At 37.4% G+C, this 19,044-nt stretch overlaps 2 protein-coding genes across 3 annotated transcripts; one reads left to right on the top strand and one right to left on the bottom strand.

The window, feature by feature from the left end:
- Positions 1-3,581: 3,581 nt before the first annotated feature.
- Positions 3,582-13,027, top strand: tmem62 (transmembrane protein 62). Its single transcript, XM_054613541.1, has 13 exons — positions 3,582-3,861; positions 4,117-4,228; positions 4,550-4,687; positions 5,165-5,210; positions 5,660-5,801; positions 6,168-6,292; positions 6,577-6,699; positions 7,439-7,594; positions 8,132-8,291; positions 8,505-8,703; positions 8,850-8,945; positions 9,174-9,292; positions 10,305-13,027. Exons 1-13 carry the CDS (start codon positions 3,634-3,636, stop codon positions 10,623-10,625), a joined length of 1,965 nt encoding a protein of 654 aa, XP_054469516.1. The 5' UTR covers positions 3,582-3,633; the 3' UTR covers positions 10,626-13,027.
- A 746-nt stretch (positions 13,028-13,773) lies between these two features.
- ptgr2 (prostaglandin reductase 2) lies at positions 13,774-17,124 on the bottom strand. 2 transcript variants are annotated; one of them, XM_054614129.1, is made up of 9 exons: positions 16,949-17,124; positions 16,747-16,835; positions 16,531-16,649; positions 15,817-16,008; positions 15,479-15,649; positions 14,944-15,153; positions 14,539-14,748; positions 14,366-14,405; positions 13,774-14,270 (listed from the first exon to the last, which is right to left on the bottom strand). In XM_054614129.1, exons 2-9 carry the CDS (start codon positions 16,781-16,783, stop codon positions 14,206-14,208), a joined length of 1,044 nt encoding a protein of 347 aa, XP_054470104.1. In that variant the 5' UTR covers positions 16,784-16,835; positions 16,949-17,124; the 3' UTR covers positions 13,774-14,205. The 2 variants fall into 2 exon arrangements, with proteins under 2 accessions (XP_054470104.1, XP_054470105.1); XM_054614130.1 differs by having other exon boundaries at positions 16,954-17,124.
- Positions 17,125-19,044: the final 1,920 nt, after the last annotated feature.

The raw sequence follows: 19,044 nt of genomic DNA, 5'->3' as shown, positions 1-19,044 counted from the left end.
CACAGCATATATATATATATATATATATAGACAAAAATAGACAAATTACACTACATAAACATGTTTGTAAATCTGTGTAAGATATTTCATTTGATAGTAATATTAATTACTTAATAATTAATAATGTGTAAAATAAACAATAGACAAAAAGATAAACATTACACTACATAAACATGTTTGTAAATCTATGTAAGATATTTCATTTGATAGCAATATTAATGACTTAATAATTAATAATGTATAAATATAAACAATAGACAAAAAGACAAACATTACACTACATAAACATGTTTGTAAATCTGTGTAAGATATTTCATTTGATAGCCATATTAATGGCTTAATAATGAACAATATAAAGTCTTCACAGTGATAAAAATCAAAACAATAATCCCCTTTGCAATGTGTTCATTTTCTACTCATCAGTCAATTTTAACATTTTCTTTGTTTGTTTTTTTTGTTCTGTTGTTGTTGTTTTTTATGCATTAAAAACTTTACACAAAAAATATCAATTTTACTTCTGGGTGTTGAAAAAGTAACATATTCCCAATCTCCACTACTTTCTCATGACCTTTGACATTAATGGCTGAAATATATTCAAGAACACAAATGTGGTTTAGCAACTAATGTTTTTCACTTAGTCAAAAACAATAGAACATGGAGACATTTTAAGGCTCAATTTGACCTCAAGAATCTTCAACACAGCTTCAACACACTCAAGGAAATTGTTTGTGGTTTTCCATTGCACACAGAAATAGACATATTGTTGAAAAACAAGAACAACAAAGATGGAAAGGGAAAAAATACACATTTGACCACTATGTATGTTTATATATATATATACTTTTGATTGATATTTATTTATATATTCTTTGCTGTGGTGTGCTGGGGTGATGGCATCAGGACTGGAGATGCCAACAAACTCAACAATCTGGACAGAAAAGCCAGCTCTGTGGTGAGTCTGGAGCTGGACAGTCTGGAGTCAGTGGGTGAGAGGAGGATGAAGGTCAAACCATCCTGGACAATCCCTCTCACCCTCTCCATGAGGAACTGTGGCAGCTGGGCAGCTCACTGCCATCAGACTGTACAACAACAGCGGAGACCACAGTCTGTCATCATGCTGACCAGCCCGCCCCCCATGTGGATATACTGTACATTTTTATTTTTGTACATTTTTATTTTTATTGTATAATATGTTTTATTTATTATCTGTTTATCTGTAGTTGAGCTGCTGCAACACCCAAATTTCTATATATATATATATTTATTTATATTTATGCAAAGGGTGCTGGAAAAGATATGGTATGATTATATACATATATATGTATATATATATATATATATATATATATATATATATATATATATATATACATATATACATATATATACACATATACTGTATATATATATATATATATATATAATAAGTAATGTATATGGAAATACTCTTCACACTTACTTCCTGTAAGTCGACTTTGGATAAAAGCGTCTGATAGCTAAATGACTGTAATGTAATGTAATGTAATGAAAGATAGATATGTTTGCAGGTTATGTGATGATAAACAATAGAAAAAAATAGACAAATTACACTACATAAACGTGTTTGTAAATCTATGGAAGATATTTCATTTGATAGCAATATTAATTACTTAATAATTAATAATATATAAATATAAACAATAGACAAAAAGACAAACATTACACTACATAAACATGTTTGTAAATCTATGTAAGACATTTCATTTGATAGCAATATTAATGATTAATAATGTATAAATATAAACAATAGACAAAAAGACAAACATTACACTACATAAACATGTTTGTAAATCTATGTAAGATATTTCATTTGATAGCAATATTAATAATTAATAATATATAAATATTAACAATAGACAAAAAGACAAACATTACACTACATAAACATGTTTCTAAATCTATGTAAGACATTTCATTTGATAGCAATATTAATAATTAATAACATATAAATATAAACAATAGACAAACATTACACTACATAAACATGTTTGTAAATCTATGTAAGATATTTCACTTGATAGCAATATTAATAATTAATAATATATAAATATTAACAATAGACAAACATTACACTAAATAAACATGTTTCTAAATCTATGTAAGATATTTCACTTGATAGCAATATTAATAATTAATAATTAATAATGTATAAATATAAACTATAGACAAAAAGACAAACATTACACTACATAAACATGTTTGTAAATCTATGGAAGATATTTCACTTGATAGCAATATTAATAATTAATAACATATAAATATAAACAATAAACAAAATACAAACATTACACTAAATAAACGTGTTTGTAAATCTATGTAAGATATTTCATTTGATAGCAATATTAATAATTAATAACATATAAATATAAACAATAGACAAAAAGACAAACATTACACTAAATAAACATGTTTGTAAATCTATGGAAGATATTTCATTTGATAGCAATATTAATGACTTAATAATTAATAACATATAAATATAAACAATAGACAAAAAGACAAACATTACACTAAATAAACATGTTTATAAATCTATGTAAGATATTTCACTTGATAGCAATATTAATAATTAATAACATATAAATATAAACAATAGACAAAAAGACAAACATTACACTAAATAAACATGTTTCTAAATCTATGTAAGATATTTCACTTGATATTAATAATTAATAACATATAAATATAAACAATAGACAAACATTACACTACATAAACATGTTTATAAATCTATGTAAGATATTTCACTTGATAGCAATATTAATAATTAATAATATATAAATATAAACAATAGACAAAAAGACAAACATTACACTAAATAAACATGTAAGATATTTCACTTGATATTAATAATTAATAACATATAAATATAAACAATAGACAAACATTTATAAATCTATGTAAGATATTTCACTTGATATTAATAATTAATAACATATAAATATAAACAATAGTGATTTAAAACTAAACTACCATTTTAATAAACTACCATTTTAATAAACTAAACTACCATTTTAATAAACTAAACTACCATTTTAATAAACTAAACTACCATTTTAATAAACTACATTTTAATAAACTACATTTTAATAAACTACCATTCCCATCCTCCCCTGGATTCGTGACTGTTTTGTTAAATCTCGTAAATTCTCGCGATGACAGGCCGTTCTCGTTACCCGGAAAACCCTGTCAGCGTGAGAGCTCACACACACACACACACACACACACACACACACACACACACACACACACACACTCTCTCCGGGTGACGTTCCAGTTTCCAGCCGGTCGCTGTGCAGCCGCTGGTCGCTGCTCGGTGAACCAGCCGCTTCCCGACCCTCCTCCTTCCTCCTCTCCGCCTCCAGAGCGCAGCCGAGCGGATGAACCCCCGCGCCTCGATGCGTCTCCCGTGGCCGCGATGGCAGCGACAGAAGCGGTCTGAGTGTGAGCTCTTAGCGATGTAGCTCGGTGGTTCACCTGTAGTTAGTGTTGGTGTGATTCGTGCCCGGAGCTATTTTAGCAACCCCCACTCTCCCCCCCTTTTTCCCCCCATCCCCCCTGTACGGGACAGACGGCTCTCGTCACTGCAGGAGGATGCTGAAGCTGTTCGGCGCGCTGGTTATCCTCGGGCTGGCCCTGGCGTGCATCACCTCCTGGGTGCTGGAGAGCTATGACACGGCTTGGCACCCCAAACGGAGCGTGCAACACCCGACTGTGGGTGATGGAGACGGAGATAAAGGGAGGTCTGCACCACCACCACCACCACCAGCACCACCACCATTCCCCGGAGACGAGCTGAGCAACATCTTCTGGTTTATACAGGTGGGCTGTAATCTGTGACGTCATAGGAGGCTGTTCTGTGGTCACTCACCTGCTGAACTCTGTGAATGATTGACAGACAGGGGTCACTGACCACAGAAGTGTGTTATTGTCACAACCCAAAAAGGTCATTTGTAGACTTTGTACCTTTTATGTGTTACAACTCTGGGTAGACAAAACCCAGATTTAAGAGCTTCTTTTTTTATCTTATTTGTATTATTTATTAATCCTTAATTCTGTTGTTTTTTTTATGCCAAGGTTTCTGACATTCACATAAGCCGATTTCATGACCCCAGACGCATACCAGATTTTGAAAAGTTCTGCACTGACACAATTGAAGTGATCAAGCCGGATCTAGTGCTCGCAACAGGTAAAGTAACCTCCTAAAATAAGATAAGATAAGATAAGATAATCCTTTATTAGTCCCGCAGCGGGGAAATTTACAGGATTACAGCAGCATAGAGGATAGTGCAAGACAAGAGACATAGTAAAAGAAAAACAAGATAAAATAAAATGAAATAAAAAACAAGTATTATAAATAAGCAATAAAAAAACAGTAAAAGAAATCCACAATAACTGAAATATTATATGTACAGACACCCCGATCCACCCCGATCTTTAAGTCAAGCAACTTGGGTGTGGCCATGTTTTGTTTTTTCTTCGCTCAGATGAATGTTTTCCCACTCCACAGGGGATCTGACAGATGCCAAAACAGAGAGTAAGGTGGGGTCCCTCCAGCATGAGGTGGAGTGGCAGGCCTACCACAACATCCTGAAGAGGTCGCGGGTGATGGAGCGCACCAGGTGGATAGACATCCGAGGAAATCATGGTGATTAACCGCAGCACTTTGTTATCGTTATGTGGTCTCTAATAGAAACATCCCAGAGCAGAATTAAGATTTTCTGAAGAATCCATTAACTGGTGGTGCTCATCCCCACCCCTCCTCTTCTGATGCCTCCACCCCTGTTATTGGATCTCAAGCTATTAGATTAGATTAGATGTGAAAGGAGATATCTTTACTTTGAAACTGTCAGGGGGAAAAAAAGCTAGTTACTAGATCTGGATCTGATAGCCATTCTGCTCTTATCGATCGCGGTCGTTGATGTCAGTTTATCTGTTTGTGGTTTCTATGGTAACAACAGATTTTGTTCGATATCTTCCGGTAACATGAGGAAATCTGATTCCTGGATTAAATATTTATCCTTCCATTGGGAATTTTCATCATTAGACATTCAGTCATCTCTTATATCAGTTTATATTCTGCTCTATCTCACCATTTGTTTTGTTTTTTTATTTCTTCTGACAGATGCCTTCAATATTATGTCTCTGGACAGCGTCAACAATTATTACCGGTCAGTATGAATAGATGAACACTACAGTAAATGCATGTCTTATAGCAGCAGTGTGAAGTCGATCAGAGCGCATAGTAACTTCAATGCCTCTGAAACATGAGAAGTTGCAGACCTATTTATTGACAATAATCCGAGCTGTCTGAGCTTCCTGAGGACTAAAATAGAAGCAGAATCTGCATGAACAGAGACTGACTCGCTTTTTCTTCTGACACAAATTATGTTTTATGTGACACTGCTGCTTCTGTTAATGCTGATTGATCTTTTACCTCCTTAATATTCTTAATGTTGTGGTCATCCTCTGCCAGACAAGATCTGTCTTCCGTGCAAGCATAATTTATTTATTTGAAATGCATTGAATTATCTCTGGACCCTATTAGAGCTGCTGGCTGCAGCCCAGGCCGCCGTATCTTGTTTCTCACATCGACTTTTTTTTCTCCAATTTTCTCAAGGAAATACTCGGCGAATCAGAAAGTAGGCTCCTTCCACTATGTTCACCAAACTCCCTTCGGCAACTATTCCTTTGTCTGTGCGGATGCCACTCTGACTCCAGGACCCAAGAGGCCGTACAATTTCTTTGGTATTCTCAACCAGGTACAACAGTCTAGCACATTCTCTTGACAGAACATAAACATTCACTGAATTTGTGTGTAACTTAATAAAGCAAAGAAGCTTTGAATACTCTCTTGTTCTTAAATGACACTCAAAGGTTAGGGGAGACTTAAATGATATAAGGTCATATTAATCTAGAAGGAAAACTAATGTTAAATTAAGAAATAGTCAAATAGAAGGTCGTACTAACACATATAACATCACAAAACACACAGTATCCTCATACTTTAAATGATAAACAGCTGTAAATGTATCTTTAGAGGAAAAATTAAAGCACTCATACACTGTAGAAAATGAATAAACTAGAACAGATCGTTACTATTACGTTTTTTACTCAATATGTGACAGACTCAAATGGACCTGCTGGACACGTTCAGAGTTGAGAGTCTGAAGAGCAACCAGTCGATCTGGTTTGGCCACTACACCACTTCTACTGTCGTCTCCCCGTCTCCGGGAGTTCGGGACGTGATGAGGTAAGAAAACGCTGGAGGTTAAACCAGTTTGTGTAAAGAGGGTGTGTGAATGCATATTGTCTCTGTGACATTCCATGGGTTCAACGTTTGACACGCAAACTAGTTTTTTATCACACAAATATTCATCCTGTTAAATATTTTTAAATCCGAGTGATAGGACATTTCTTTTTTTAGATTAATTTCTTTTGTATTTTCAGGGACACTCAAAAGTATTTTCAAGCAGTTGTTGAGATATTATGACAGTGTTATCACAGTTCTCTGACATTTGGACTTCTTGTGTTTAGATCTGCGGTTGCATATCTGTGTGGCCACCTGCACACTCTGGGCGGCCTGATGCCCGTCCTCCACAGCCGACATCCTCAAGGCACACTGGAGCTGGAGCTGGGCGACTGGATGGACAACCGCAGGTACAGAAAACAACAGGATTGCAAAATATTTCGCACACACACACACACACACACACACACACACACATGTTCACAGATGTTCACTCATCTCACAGGGCATCTGCAGAACTTAAAAATCTTAAAAAGCAGTTTCCTCAAAAAAGAGCCTTAGAAGGTAAGGTAATGGTCTTTTTCTAATTTTATGAGATTTTCATGACAAGATAACTTTCTCAAAAATTATCAGTTTCTTGGTATTACACTATAATAATAATAAAAAAATAATTATTATTATTATAACAACAACAGCTACAACTAAAACAACTATGATTATATAATTAGATTTATAATAATATACAAAATTATAAACCTAATATACATTTTTTCATATATTTTCATATTTATATAGAAATATATAAAAACCTATTTATTAGGTTTATAATTCTGCTATATACAGTATATATATGTACTACTACTGTTAGCTCCAGTAGCTTTTAAGCTCATCGAGTAAAACATTTGATTAAGCTTAAATTAATTGATAAATTTTTGATTAAGCCATTCATTTGGTAATGCCTTGATTTGATTAATTGTATCATTAATAATTATTGTTATAAAAGGCTGGGAAGTACCATAATTATAGGCATATCGTCCCCTCCTTTTCTATTGGATTTTCATACTGTGAAAAAGTAATTTAATTGCATTCTATGTGGTATTAAAAAGGTCTTAAAAACCTGCAGCAACCCCGTCTCACTTCTGTCTCCAGGTACAGGGTTCTGGCCTTAGACCACGACCTGCTGAGTTTCTCTGACCTGAAGTTTGAGCAGTGGCCTGCGGTGCTCATCACCAACCCCAAGGACGCACAGTACCTTCATCCAGGAGTGGAGCCGCTGGGTCGGATACGGAGATCTACACACATCAGGTATCTGTTCAGTTTGTGTTGACTGTTTGTTCAACCATAAACCCCTCTACTACACATGATACCACAACACTTATTTAACAGAACACCTGCCAATGATTTTGATATATGATATTCCCAGCTTCCAATGTTTATTATTACAAAACCGTTACGTTGGCCTAGGAGTTTATGTTTTTTGTTTTAATTGTATGTTTGATTGCTACTAGCAGTACTATATATGTAAAAATTTGATGACAGATTTTGATGCCATTTGTTAGAAAGGGATGTTGAAAGTAAGATACAATTGAGTTATTTTTTAGTAAGGTAGTTAATCCTTTAGGGACTTTTATTAGCTATTTCTCACAAACTAGTGCACATATTTAAATCAAAATAACATCTGTTACTGCAGATTTTTCTAAGCACCAAATGTTTGCAATCCTGGCAGAAGTTCATGATAATAAAGTGTTTTTAGGACGGATTATTAGGAGCCTTATAAGCACAATAACAGTGCCTCAATCTAATTTTCAAAATGAAAACATTAATTTCCGTGGTTCTCGATAGGATCTTGGCGTTCTCAGAGGCCCCGATCACAGTGGTGCATGTGAGCGTGGACGGGGAACCTCTGGGGAACTGCCACTCTGCTGGAGGTCCTCTCTACGTTCTACTGTGGGATCCGTCTCTCTACCTCACTGGACTGCACACCATCAGAGTTAAAGTGGAGGTCAGTGCAGCATCCATTTATCTTCCACCTAATGTGTTCTGAGACTGTTAGATATTTCATAGGTCATAATTAAATTTGGTTGGTTTGTTTACTGGAATTCAATTATGATTCAGTTAATAAATCTGCTGTCGGTGAACTCACTGATGCTGTCAATGTGCTCCTTCTTATACTTATGGTATTAAAAAAATCTTCGTGTGTCTGTGTGTGGGTCAGGACTCGGCAGGCCGGTCGTCAGTGCGTGAGCAGCACTTCACTCTGGAGGACGACCTGACTCCCAGCTTTGGTTTCGTGCAGTCCTTCGTCCTCCTCACAGACCACTACGTCCTGGCCCGACTGGCCTTCATTTTGATGATTCTGCTGAACGTTGGCGTGCTGCTGGCCTTCAGGTTCATGCAGGTTCCTTCTGGCAGAGGTGGGCGGTCACTGCAGTGCAAAAAATCAGACTCTTGATTTTCACATCAGATTTAGAAACCATGCATGTTAAAAAATATGGATATTTAAATAACCACAATTGTTCGTCATATATTCATGCATTTTTGTTTTGTTTATCGTCTACAGGATTGACCTCTCAAGCATGTATGTCGCTCCATCTGGTCAGCACAATGGACTCCTTCTACTACTCTCTGCTGTTGTTTAACCTGTGCACAGCCTTTGGTGGGTCAATGTTTTTTCCTTCCTCTCTTTGTGCTTCAGGCTAAACATCCCTCTACTTTTAGAATAATGTTGTTCTAGAAAATCTGCACGATTTCTCTAAATTGAAGACTCAAATCTAATACGTGACATAGTTAAAATACTGGTTTGCCTTGCAAGATTTTCCTTGTAATCTTGCATCTGTTCCTGTATAAATGACTCTTGTGTTGTTTCCGCCTCTCTTCCCTTCAGGTCCGTGGTTTATGGGAGAGCTGATCGACGGCCATAGTGGTGCCTGCTTCGCCTTTGGGGTGTTCGTCGATGGACACTTCCTGGAGGGCAGCCTCACTTATGTTGTTGGAGTCGTTCAAGTAAGAAAATACATTTTATTTAGCACATCTACATGACAGTTGTGTGTGCATGAGGAAGACCTTCTTCAGAAATGCTTTGTGTATATTGATGTTTTTTTATTAGCAAAAGGCCACATGACTAGTTGTATGTGAAAGGGTTCACTCATAGCCATAAACCAACAGAGAATTATTACTATTGTTTAGCAGCTAAAACGCTGGATATTTTCCCTCAAGAGACCAAAAGCTAAAAGGGAGTGCATATTGGATTTATGTTCATCAGGTGAAACACAACCCCAAAATAGTGTAAATGTTGCTTCATATTTGTTTAGTTAGGCAACTGTTTCTAGTTGGCTCTCAACTAAAAAAGTTGGTAATAAGTCAGTGTTCACAGCTTGTTCCCGCTGCCCCCAAGTGTCCAAAAAAGGATTTATTGGAGGTTTAACTTTAACTTTGTATTTTTTTGTGATTTTTTTTTTATTTTTATATATATATATGTTCCACTGACATACTAGTCCATTATTTTTTGCACCTGTACATTATTTATACCTTAAAGGAACTTTGTGTAGGATTAAGGTAGATTTATTGACAGGAATAAAATGTAATATTTAAATTGTTTTATTTAGTTTTTATTCACCTGGAAACTAAGAATCGTTGCGTTTTTGTTACGTTAGAATAAGCCGTTTATACCTAGATAGGGAGAGGGTCCTCTTCATGGACTCTGCCGTGTTGCAACACAGTGTTTCTACGGTGGCCTAGAACAGACCAACCAAACACTGGCTCTAGAGAGAGCCTTTCATTACTATATTTTTTCAAATTTTAGCTTCTTTGTTCGTGTAAAATACTGAATACTTTGAACTCTTCAGCCTTTGAAAATCCCTGTTTGTTTGAGTATGTTCACTCCAACCTGTGATTTGGGTTCACAGGTAAATATTTCTTTCCTTTAAAGGGTTAACAAACCAAACAGGTTGCGAACCACTGCCTTATACTTCCATTCATAAACTTGTCATTAACGTGGTTATTTCCTCTCTGCCAGATGCTGTTCTTCAACATGCCCCTCACCTGTTATCTCTGCTGGAGCCTCCACCACCGTTGCCGCGGCAACACCTTCCGATCCCACTTCCTGCGGCCGGGCTGCCGCTGGCGGACTCTGGCGGTTCACCTCCTCATGCTGCTGTTGCTCACCTGGCAGGCCCACTCCTGCTACTTTCTCCTGGAGACCTACGGCCTAATAGCCTTTTTCCTGTCTCCAGTCCGCACGTGGGCGCTAGGGCTCAGTCTGCTATTGGTCTACCGCGCCTGGACAGGCCCCGCCCCTAAGGTCCGTGACAACAGCAAGAGCGTCTCTCCCTCTTGACAGTAGATCCACTGTGCCACCACGACTCCTCTCGAGCCTGACTCACAGATATATTTTGCTGTCGCTATCCACGTTGAAAGCCTCAATTCCCCCAGACAGCACCCCTCCTTTCTTTCTCTTCTCCTTCAAAAAGCCACTTCACATCACTCACTATCCTGTTTATAGATTGTATTGTTTACTTAATATGCATGTTATTGTAAAACACCGGTGAGCACATTTCTGGCCATATTCATAGCAATGTGTACAGTGTAAAAAGAAACGACACCTTGGGTACATTGGGGGTGAAATAGCCTATTTGAGCTCTGTGAAATAGTCCAATGTATGCCACAGTTAACGGTATATCCTGGTGTGGTTTAAGCTAACTCGTTTACATGAGCTATAGCAATTTTTGGAAGTGTTGCCTCAGCCGAATGCCACCTCACCACTGCCAAAGGATGAATAAGAAAGATACCATCTTTTATTCTTCCCTCTGAACATCATTTTCAGTCACTAATGAAGGCTTGACGTGCCAAACCGAACCTCGTGTTAACCTTCCGACACACAAGCTGTGTAGATGAGAAGACGTCATTTTTGTACACTGTAAGCTTTCCTAACTCCCCATGGCTGACAGAGCGTGGTAATTACAGCAACTGTGGTGAAGATGACACGGGTAATGCAACCTAGATGATTATATTTTAAATAAAATTATGCTACACGTGATTAACGGAAATCAAATGAAGGAAAAAACAAATCAATCAAATACTGTAGTCGACGTGTGTACAAGTATTAATGACTGAAAGTATTTTAAATTAAATGAATCCGTTGCACACAACTGCCACTTAAAAACACTAAAAAAGTATATAAAGCATAAATATTTGCATTGAATAGTCATGTTTTAATGCCGGTTTTCACCGAAACACAACAAGCCAACGGGACTCTTCGTGCTCCTTTCAAACGTGACTACAGAAAGCAGCTGTTTGTTTCTCAGGAATGCGAGCACTTCAACAATAGGCTGGTCCCAGTAGTATTTCAGGACAATGTTTTTATACTCCATAGTAGCTCAGTGAACTAAAAATCCATGTTATACAATCAAGATGTGTGATGGCTTAAAAAAAACAAAAACAAAATGAATGTGTTATGTGGTGAAATGAAATAAGATTATTTATTCTTTATGATTGTATTGAGTGGTTTCTTTTTACCCCCCTTTATGTTATGTATCTGCAATGGACAAGGGCATCCCCTGTGTTGGAAGTTAATTTGACAGCTCTGTATATGATGTTTTTCTGTATTTTTTCCATTTACTTTTTTTTATGAAGGTGTGAGAGAAGTAATCTGTGTTTGTTGCACTCTAATTTAATCCTTTCTAGTCAGAGGTAGCAGGGGCCTGGATTCTGGAGTAATCAATGTTCCAATGGAGTTAGATCCTGGCTGATGTTTTTCAAACCATACCCAGCACGAGTGCAGAATAATTACTCTGTGCTGCGATATGACACGCTGTTTAATATTAAAACAGCTGCTAGACAATGAGAAAATTAAATTATGTGCACTCTTGCTGGCAATGGTTTAATAACTTCCCCCCTCTCTGCATAGCCAAATCTTTTGTAAGGGAGCACTACAAGTATAATTCCAGCATAAAGACGGATAATAAAAATTGATGGATTTCTGTTAGTGCAGAGTTATTCTCTTAAGGATTCTCAGTACCTCTCACTAGCTATGTAATCTGTCCACAGGGAGGTGGTGTTGTGTTGCATTTCACTTCCACTCTCCAAATTATGCATGGAACTGTTTTTTTTATTTTTGCAGGGAAAGCACCGAAATCACATCTGGATGAGATCATTTTGAAAGTGTGGAAATTCTAACTCATTATGTTAAACTGTGAATCTGGTTGTGATTGTTCTGTACTGTGCACTAATTTGACTGACAGACATCGACCCCACCACCACTACGTCTCTGAGAGGAGAAGTGATGTACTAATGTTCACTTATTGACTTATTCTGCATCCCCTCCTGTGTTCAAACACTTAAGTATATGAATGATGATTTTACACCTGCCACATGTTTTTTCTGGTGAAAACTGAAATTAGAGCCAATCACATTTCTTTATTATTTTATTAATGGTTTATAGTGCTGTGGAATAAAATGTTCATTACAGTAAATCATATACTTTGTGTTTGTCACATGATGTAACAAAAGGGAGTGAACAAGAATATGTTACCCAGAAATGACGGGAACAAAAATATATCTGATATTAATAATGTAATAAAACTATAAGTGAAATAACTAAAATGGAGAGTAATAAAAAGGAGGCTTAATATTTCAGCTGCACTATTCTTTATTCTTTTTTCTGTTTAATCTTGGTGCACATTTAATGAGTATGCTATTGGTATGTACCTTAACTGAAAACTGGTAGAAAATAAACACACTACGTAGCCTTTTCTGCTACTTAAAGCTCTTCGTAAACAGTGTTTATCATCTTTACTGCTGAAGCTTCACTCTTGTTGTCTTTGTAGCTTTTGCTGGACAGCTAATGCAAACAGTATTTGTTAGCTAATGCTACTTTAAAATCTCTAGTTTAACAGTATGAGAAAGGAAACATCAAATCACATCTGAATAACAACAGGGAATAAACAAAGTCCAGTTTTCTTCATAAAACTAGGCCACCTTTTAATGTTAATTGTGTTCATTCTGTTGGCGTCATTGTATGAACTCTTAAAGCACTTTAGCCAGCAAGCTAGTGTACACAAAGTTATTTAGCTAAGTGTCTTAAAGATCTTTTTATTTAGTGTAGAAAATTAAATCACATCTACACAGTAAAGTCCAAAGTATTATTTCCATTGTTGTAAAAGTGAAATGTGAAGTTACTTAAAGATGACAATGATGTTTTAAAGATAGAAGCTTCTTCAAGGTAGTGTTAGCTAGCTAACTATTATTATTATTATTATTTATATATATTGCTACATGTAAAGACAGTGATGCTAAAGCAATATGAAGTACAGCATCTGCATGATTAACACTACATGCACTAGCTGTGGATTTATGAGGACAGTTAGCTTCGGCTAGGTAGCTAGCTGAGGATGCTGGTAATATGTCTGCTAAGCTTTTTTTTCAACTGATTGGAGGTAAAAAAAGAAAAAATTAAAACACTATATTTCTTTTACACAAGATTTTTATTACACTAAACAGTATTTTGTCGTTGACATGTTTAATAACCTTTGTTGCTAGTTTCGGGGCTCCATACAAGAAGAAATATGCTGATGTCTTATTATGGCAGTATTATTTTTTTGTGAAAGATTTTAAAACAATGAAATACTGTTGCAATGTAGAAGGAGGTGAATATCATGAGGTAGTATTACGATATTGTACTCTAAATTAATAAACTGCTGCACCAATATCCAATAACTATTAACGTCCAAGCACTCTTTTCAAAATTTCAAAGAACATTGTGTGATTTTTCATTCATGGTTCATAACCCTGTACTATTCTGGTATCAGCTAATTAATGCAATATCTCATTTGAGTTCATTAAGTTAGTGTTAATAGCAGTGATAGGAACTGTAGGTTAATTTCCCCAGGTGTCTGCCAGGTGAGAGCAGCTGATTTTCTTCACTCTGATATCTTTATAATTTGCTTGCCAATGTTTCCCCCTGTCATCATAGAGCAAAATGCATCTGCAAGGAAATGAAAAAGAATGATTTAACACCTGCCAAATTAACAAAAAAAAGTCATACAATAAAGAAACATGCAATAATGATATCTCACATACCTCCCATATTTTCAATGCCATTCACCACAGTTTCCAGCACCTGCAGAGCAAAAGCAAAATTACAACTAAATGGTGCAGGGAGACAGAGGGAGAAGAGGTATGCATTTTGCAAAACAAACAATGACACCGATATACTCAACCACACACATCATCATCATCCATTTCCTCCTTACATTGATTTGTCCTGATTTAACTCGCTGGCTGAGTTCACAGAGGGTAGCTTCCGCTTTGTTCATGTAGTTAAGCACTGTGAATCGCTCCCGTGTGATGTTCTTCCTTCGCAGGGTTTCCTTAATCTCATCGCTCAGTGGCGGAGGATACGGCACATCCTTGTTGTACTGTGAGATCTGCCCACACAGGATCACATGGCTGTCGTTGTTCATCTGGAGGTAAAGAGAAGGAGGAAGAATCACTTCAGAATCCACAGCCACTTCTAATTCTGCATATACAATTAGGTAGAGAAAAAAAACAACCCACACCTCAAAATTCACATATTTTCAAGCCTCATAAACCGCAAATGAACACAACGTACAAGTACAACATCCACTACATTATGTTCTGCACAACTCAAGCAGTACCTGTGTGATTACAGTATCACTGATGGCACCTCCCACGTTGTCAAAGTAAACATCTATCCCATCAGGGCAGCACTCCTTGAGCCTTGTAGGGATGTCCTCTCGGCGGTAGTTGATGGCTGCAGAAAAGCCCAGGTCATCCACTAAAGCTTTGCACTTCTCATCAGAACCGCAAATCCCAACCACTCTCACACAGCCATCCAGCCTGCCAATCTGGAAGAATATAAAAGCAGGGTGAAGTGATACAATCAGGGTTCACATCCTCTTCTTTGTAATCTAATCTCCATGTTATGGTTAGCCAGTTTAGAGTGTGGTTTTCGAAAAATAGCGTTAGAGTTATCACAAACCATCTTGCCTTTAACTTTTTTTTACATTTAAACCCATTAAAGAATAAAAATATGCTAATTCACTCCAAGAAAACTAGAAATAAAGCAATTTTAAGAATGCTGTTTTCTCTGCATTTTGTTTCTCAGATAGCTATAACTGTGTATACTACAATACTACAGAGGGACCCAAAGCTGAATTGTGCTGTAGTTACCTGTCCAGCTATGGAGCCACAGGCCCCAGCCGCACCACTCACCACCATGGTCTGATTGGCCCCTTTGGTCACATTACCCTTCTCCCTTACGCCCAACAGAGCAGTGAGGCCCGTTATGCCAACTGCACCCAAAAAGTAGGACAAGTGCCCGTCAACCAACTGTGGATCAATCTGCAATAAACAGAAGGTATTATCACATTAGGTATTTACGTGTCATGGCAGGCTTGCTTGTCACATGCAGGTCACTTTTGGTGCATGCGTGCATTTTAAAAACGCATTCTCCAAATTCTGCAAGAGCAAAAATATGGACTATATCCCAATGTAGCAATATGCCACACCTTCTGTAAGACGCTTCCTTTCATAACAGCATAGGTCTGCCAAGGCCAGTTGAATGAAGTGACCATATCCCCCTCGCTGCAAGTACTGCAGCGGCTGGACTCAACCACGCCGACGCCTCCACCATCCACACACTCCGACGGTTGCCATGGAGTCACATAATCAACGCCGGTGTCTTCATTCATTCTGCATCGCTGAGAAGCAAAAACAGGAAGATAAGTACGAGTGATGGAAATGGTTTTATGCTCAACTCTTGGTTTAAACATTTATATACAGTACCAGTCAAAAGTTTGTTCACACCTTCTCATTCAACTACTTTGAAGAATCTAAAATATAAAACATATTCTGGTTTGTTGAGCATTTGTTTGTTTACCACATAATTCCATATGTGTTGCTTCATAGTTTGGATGTCTTCAATATTAATCTACAATGTAGAAAAAAACAAAAATAAAAATAAAGAAAAACCATTGAATGAGAAGGTGTGTCCAAACTTTTGACTGGTACTGTAGATAACACAGATTAGTTGACTGTATATTATCACTTTGGCAGTCTGATTGCAGGAACAAGAAGAAGCTTGAGTACTTGTCACTTCACTGAAAACATTTTTCTTTTGCAACACTTACTAAGTTATGAATCTTTTAATGCATGAGCAGATTCAATAACTTAACATGAATGTCCTTTCTGACTGTACTAATAGCACAGACTATGATTAATACCATGTAAGGGTCGACTGATAGGCAAAGCGTCCTAACAAGGACCTCCCCATCTTTCAGGTCAGGTGCCAAAGTCGTCTCCTCAATACGGAAGTTTTCCGGAACTGGCACCCCGTTATTACCTGCATGCATAAATAAGTAGTTTCATTAAACATACGCCCCACGTGTGCAGACATGTTGCAGCACAAGACACAATAAAAATGTATTCTTCTGTTCTACCTGGTCTTGAGTTGAGGACGACTCTCTGCACATGCATCCTTGAAAAGTAAGGTCAGCCTTAGTGTCCACGCTCTCTGGTACAACCGGACCTGGCAACAAACATCAATATTTTATATGCACTAATGTCACAGTGTTAAAAGGTGTTAAGATCTGTGTGCACCACATGCAAATTGCATACAACTTAAAAAAACACCGTGTTTACTTCACCGGATAGATTCTTTTTGAGCTTGCAGAAAGTCAACAGACCACTGCAAAGGTCTCACTCAGAGATAGTTCCCTGTTACCAACTTCCGTCTTCGTTAAAATCCCGTCAGACAGTTAAACCGATCTTCTTTAACTGTAGTCAATAAGCATCTCATATTTTATTGCGTATATATTTTTTTTAAACATATTTAATTAAGATAGTGTGACATCCACTATCGATATGTCTTCAATTTAATTTAATTTAATTTAATTTAATCCGTTATATTTACTGCATTCATAATACAACACCCGTTTAATTAACGTATTAACCACATTTAGTTAATTATCTGTTAAAAAAAAAAATCTAAAAATGCAAATGTGAGGTATTATACGCAGATGCGACAGTATTTCCCTCGCAGTTCCGGTATAGCGGGGGTGAACTATCTTGCCGTTCGTCTTTGGGTGCCCCGTTGAGCCGCTACAGAAACGGAGCGCAGCCCTCGGCAGCGTTAATCCTGCTCATCATCAGCGCTGCGTGCAGATAACAGCCGCACTGGACGGTGAGTTCACCCACAGATACAGTCGGTGCTGACAATGCAACCCGTTCGTTTCTGATCAAAGAGTGGAAACGCGTGCATGCCCCTGCGGATGGGTGTGCAGCATCAAAGTTAGGAAGTGACGCTCTGTGGAGGAATCTGAAGAGGAAAAAGTTGACGGGGGTTGCATTAGTTTACGGGCAACTTTTAGCTGCAACTACGACCTCGTCAACACGGAGGGGGGGCATGAAGGAGGGACGGAGCCCGGTGTGAGGACAGCTGCTGCGGGGACTGAACACACAACGTTGTGCATGACACCTCGACGCTAACGGTGAGTAGTTGGTGTGTGACGTGTTAGTGACGTCACGCTGTCATGAGCCATTGGTGTGTGTGTGTGTGTGTGTGTGTGTGTGTGTGTGTGTGTGTGTGTGTGTGTGTGTGTGTGTGTGTGTGTGTGTGTGTGTGTGTGTGTGTGTGTGTGTGTGTGTGTGTGTGTGTGTGTGTGTGTGGACAGATGTCTCTGGATGGCATTCAGATGGTTAGTTAGTGTCACCTGATCTGATCTGAACCATTAAATGACAACATTTGTAGAATGACACGTGTGATTCATGTCCTGCATGTTACTTAAGTAATATGTTTTTTATTTGTTGTGCAGAAAAAACTACAAAAACTGTGTCAATACAGTCAGATGAATATATAATAATGACAGTGCAAGTCAGTGGTAACAGTGACCTTTCATTTCCTCAATATTGGCCTGTTGTGGCCACTTTATGCATTTATTTATTTTTTTTCATGCATTTCAGTTTGAGTGAGGATAAAATACAGGATATTGATTTCTAGGGCTGCAGCTATTGATTCTTATCATTTAATCTGCCAGTTCAAATCTTGATTACAGGTTTGAACTATAACATCTCGTAAAATACAGATAAGTGCCCTAGGGGGATAAATCAAACACATTTACTTCACAATGAAATAAAACAGAGAATTGTAGCAAATCTTCACTTTTTGAGGAGCTGCAACCATTAAATACGTGACTTTTTTCCCGATTAATCAATAATCCAATCAGTCACTACTCTTCTGTCAGTCAACTAAGATCTAAGAAACTATTGATCAAGTAATCCTTCCAGCACTACTGGTATTGGCTTCAAAGAAACATACTGGTGCAGCAGAAAAAAAATGACTGTTTTACAGACACAAACACACCCACAAACAGTCACACCACAATTCCCAGTGCAATGTCATCAGTGGCAGACATTTCAGTCTGACTCGACTCCTTGTCATCGGCATCTGTGAAAGTTTTCAGTCTGTGCAAGTTATTTTAAGGGTCAGACAGAATAGAAAGAGAGACCGAGTCAGACTGCAGAGCCTGGCACATGCCAAGTCATGTCTAATATATTGCAACATTTCTAACATCTTCCCATTATAGCTCTCTTTGCAGACATTTTGTTTTGTCATGGTAGGGAAAGCACAAGTGTCACCAACAACAATATCAATGGTTTGGAACCCTGACACTGAAACAGCTAAAGTAAATCAGCCATCATTGATTTTATTAGTTACCTTCCTTATGTGACACATCAAA

Source organism: Anoplopoma fimbria, chromosome 15, assembly GCF_027596085.1.
Source record: "Anoplopoma fimbria isolate UVic2021 breed Golden Eagle Sablefish chromosome 15, Afim_UVic_2022, whole genome shotgun sequence".
Taxonomy (NCBI): Eukaryota; Metazoa; Chordata; class Actinopteri; order Perciformes; family Anoplopomatidae; genus Anoplopoma; species Anoplopoma fimbria.
The sequence above is the reverse complement of the archived record's forward strand: the minus strand, read 5'-3'. Positions and strand labels throughout refer to the sequence as shown.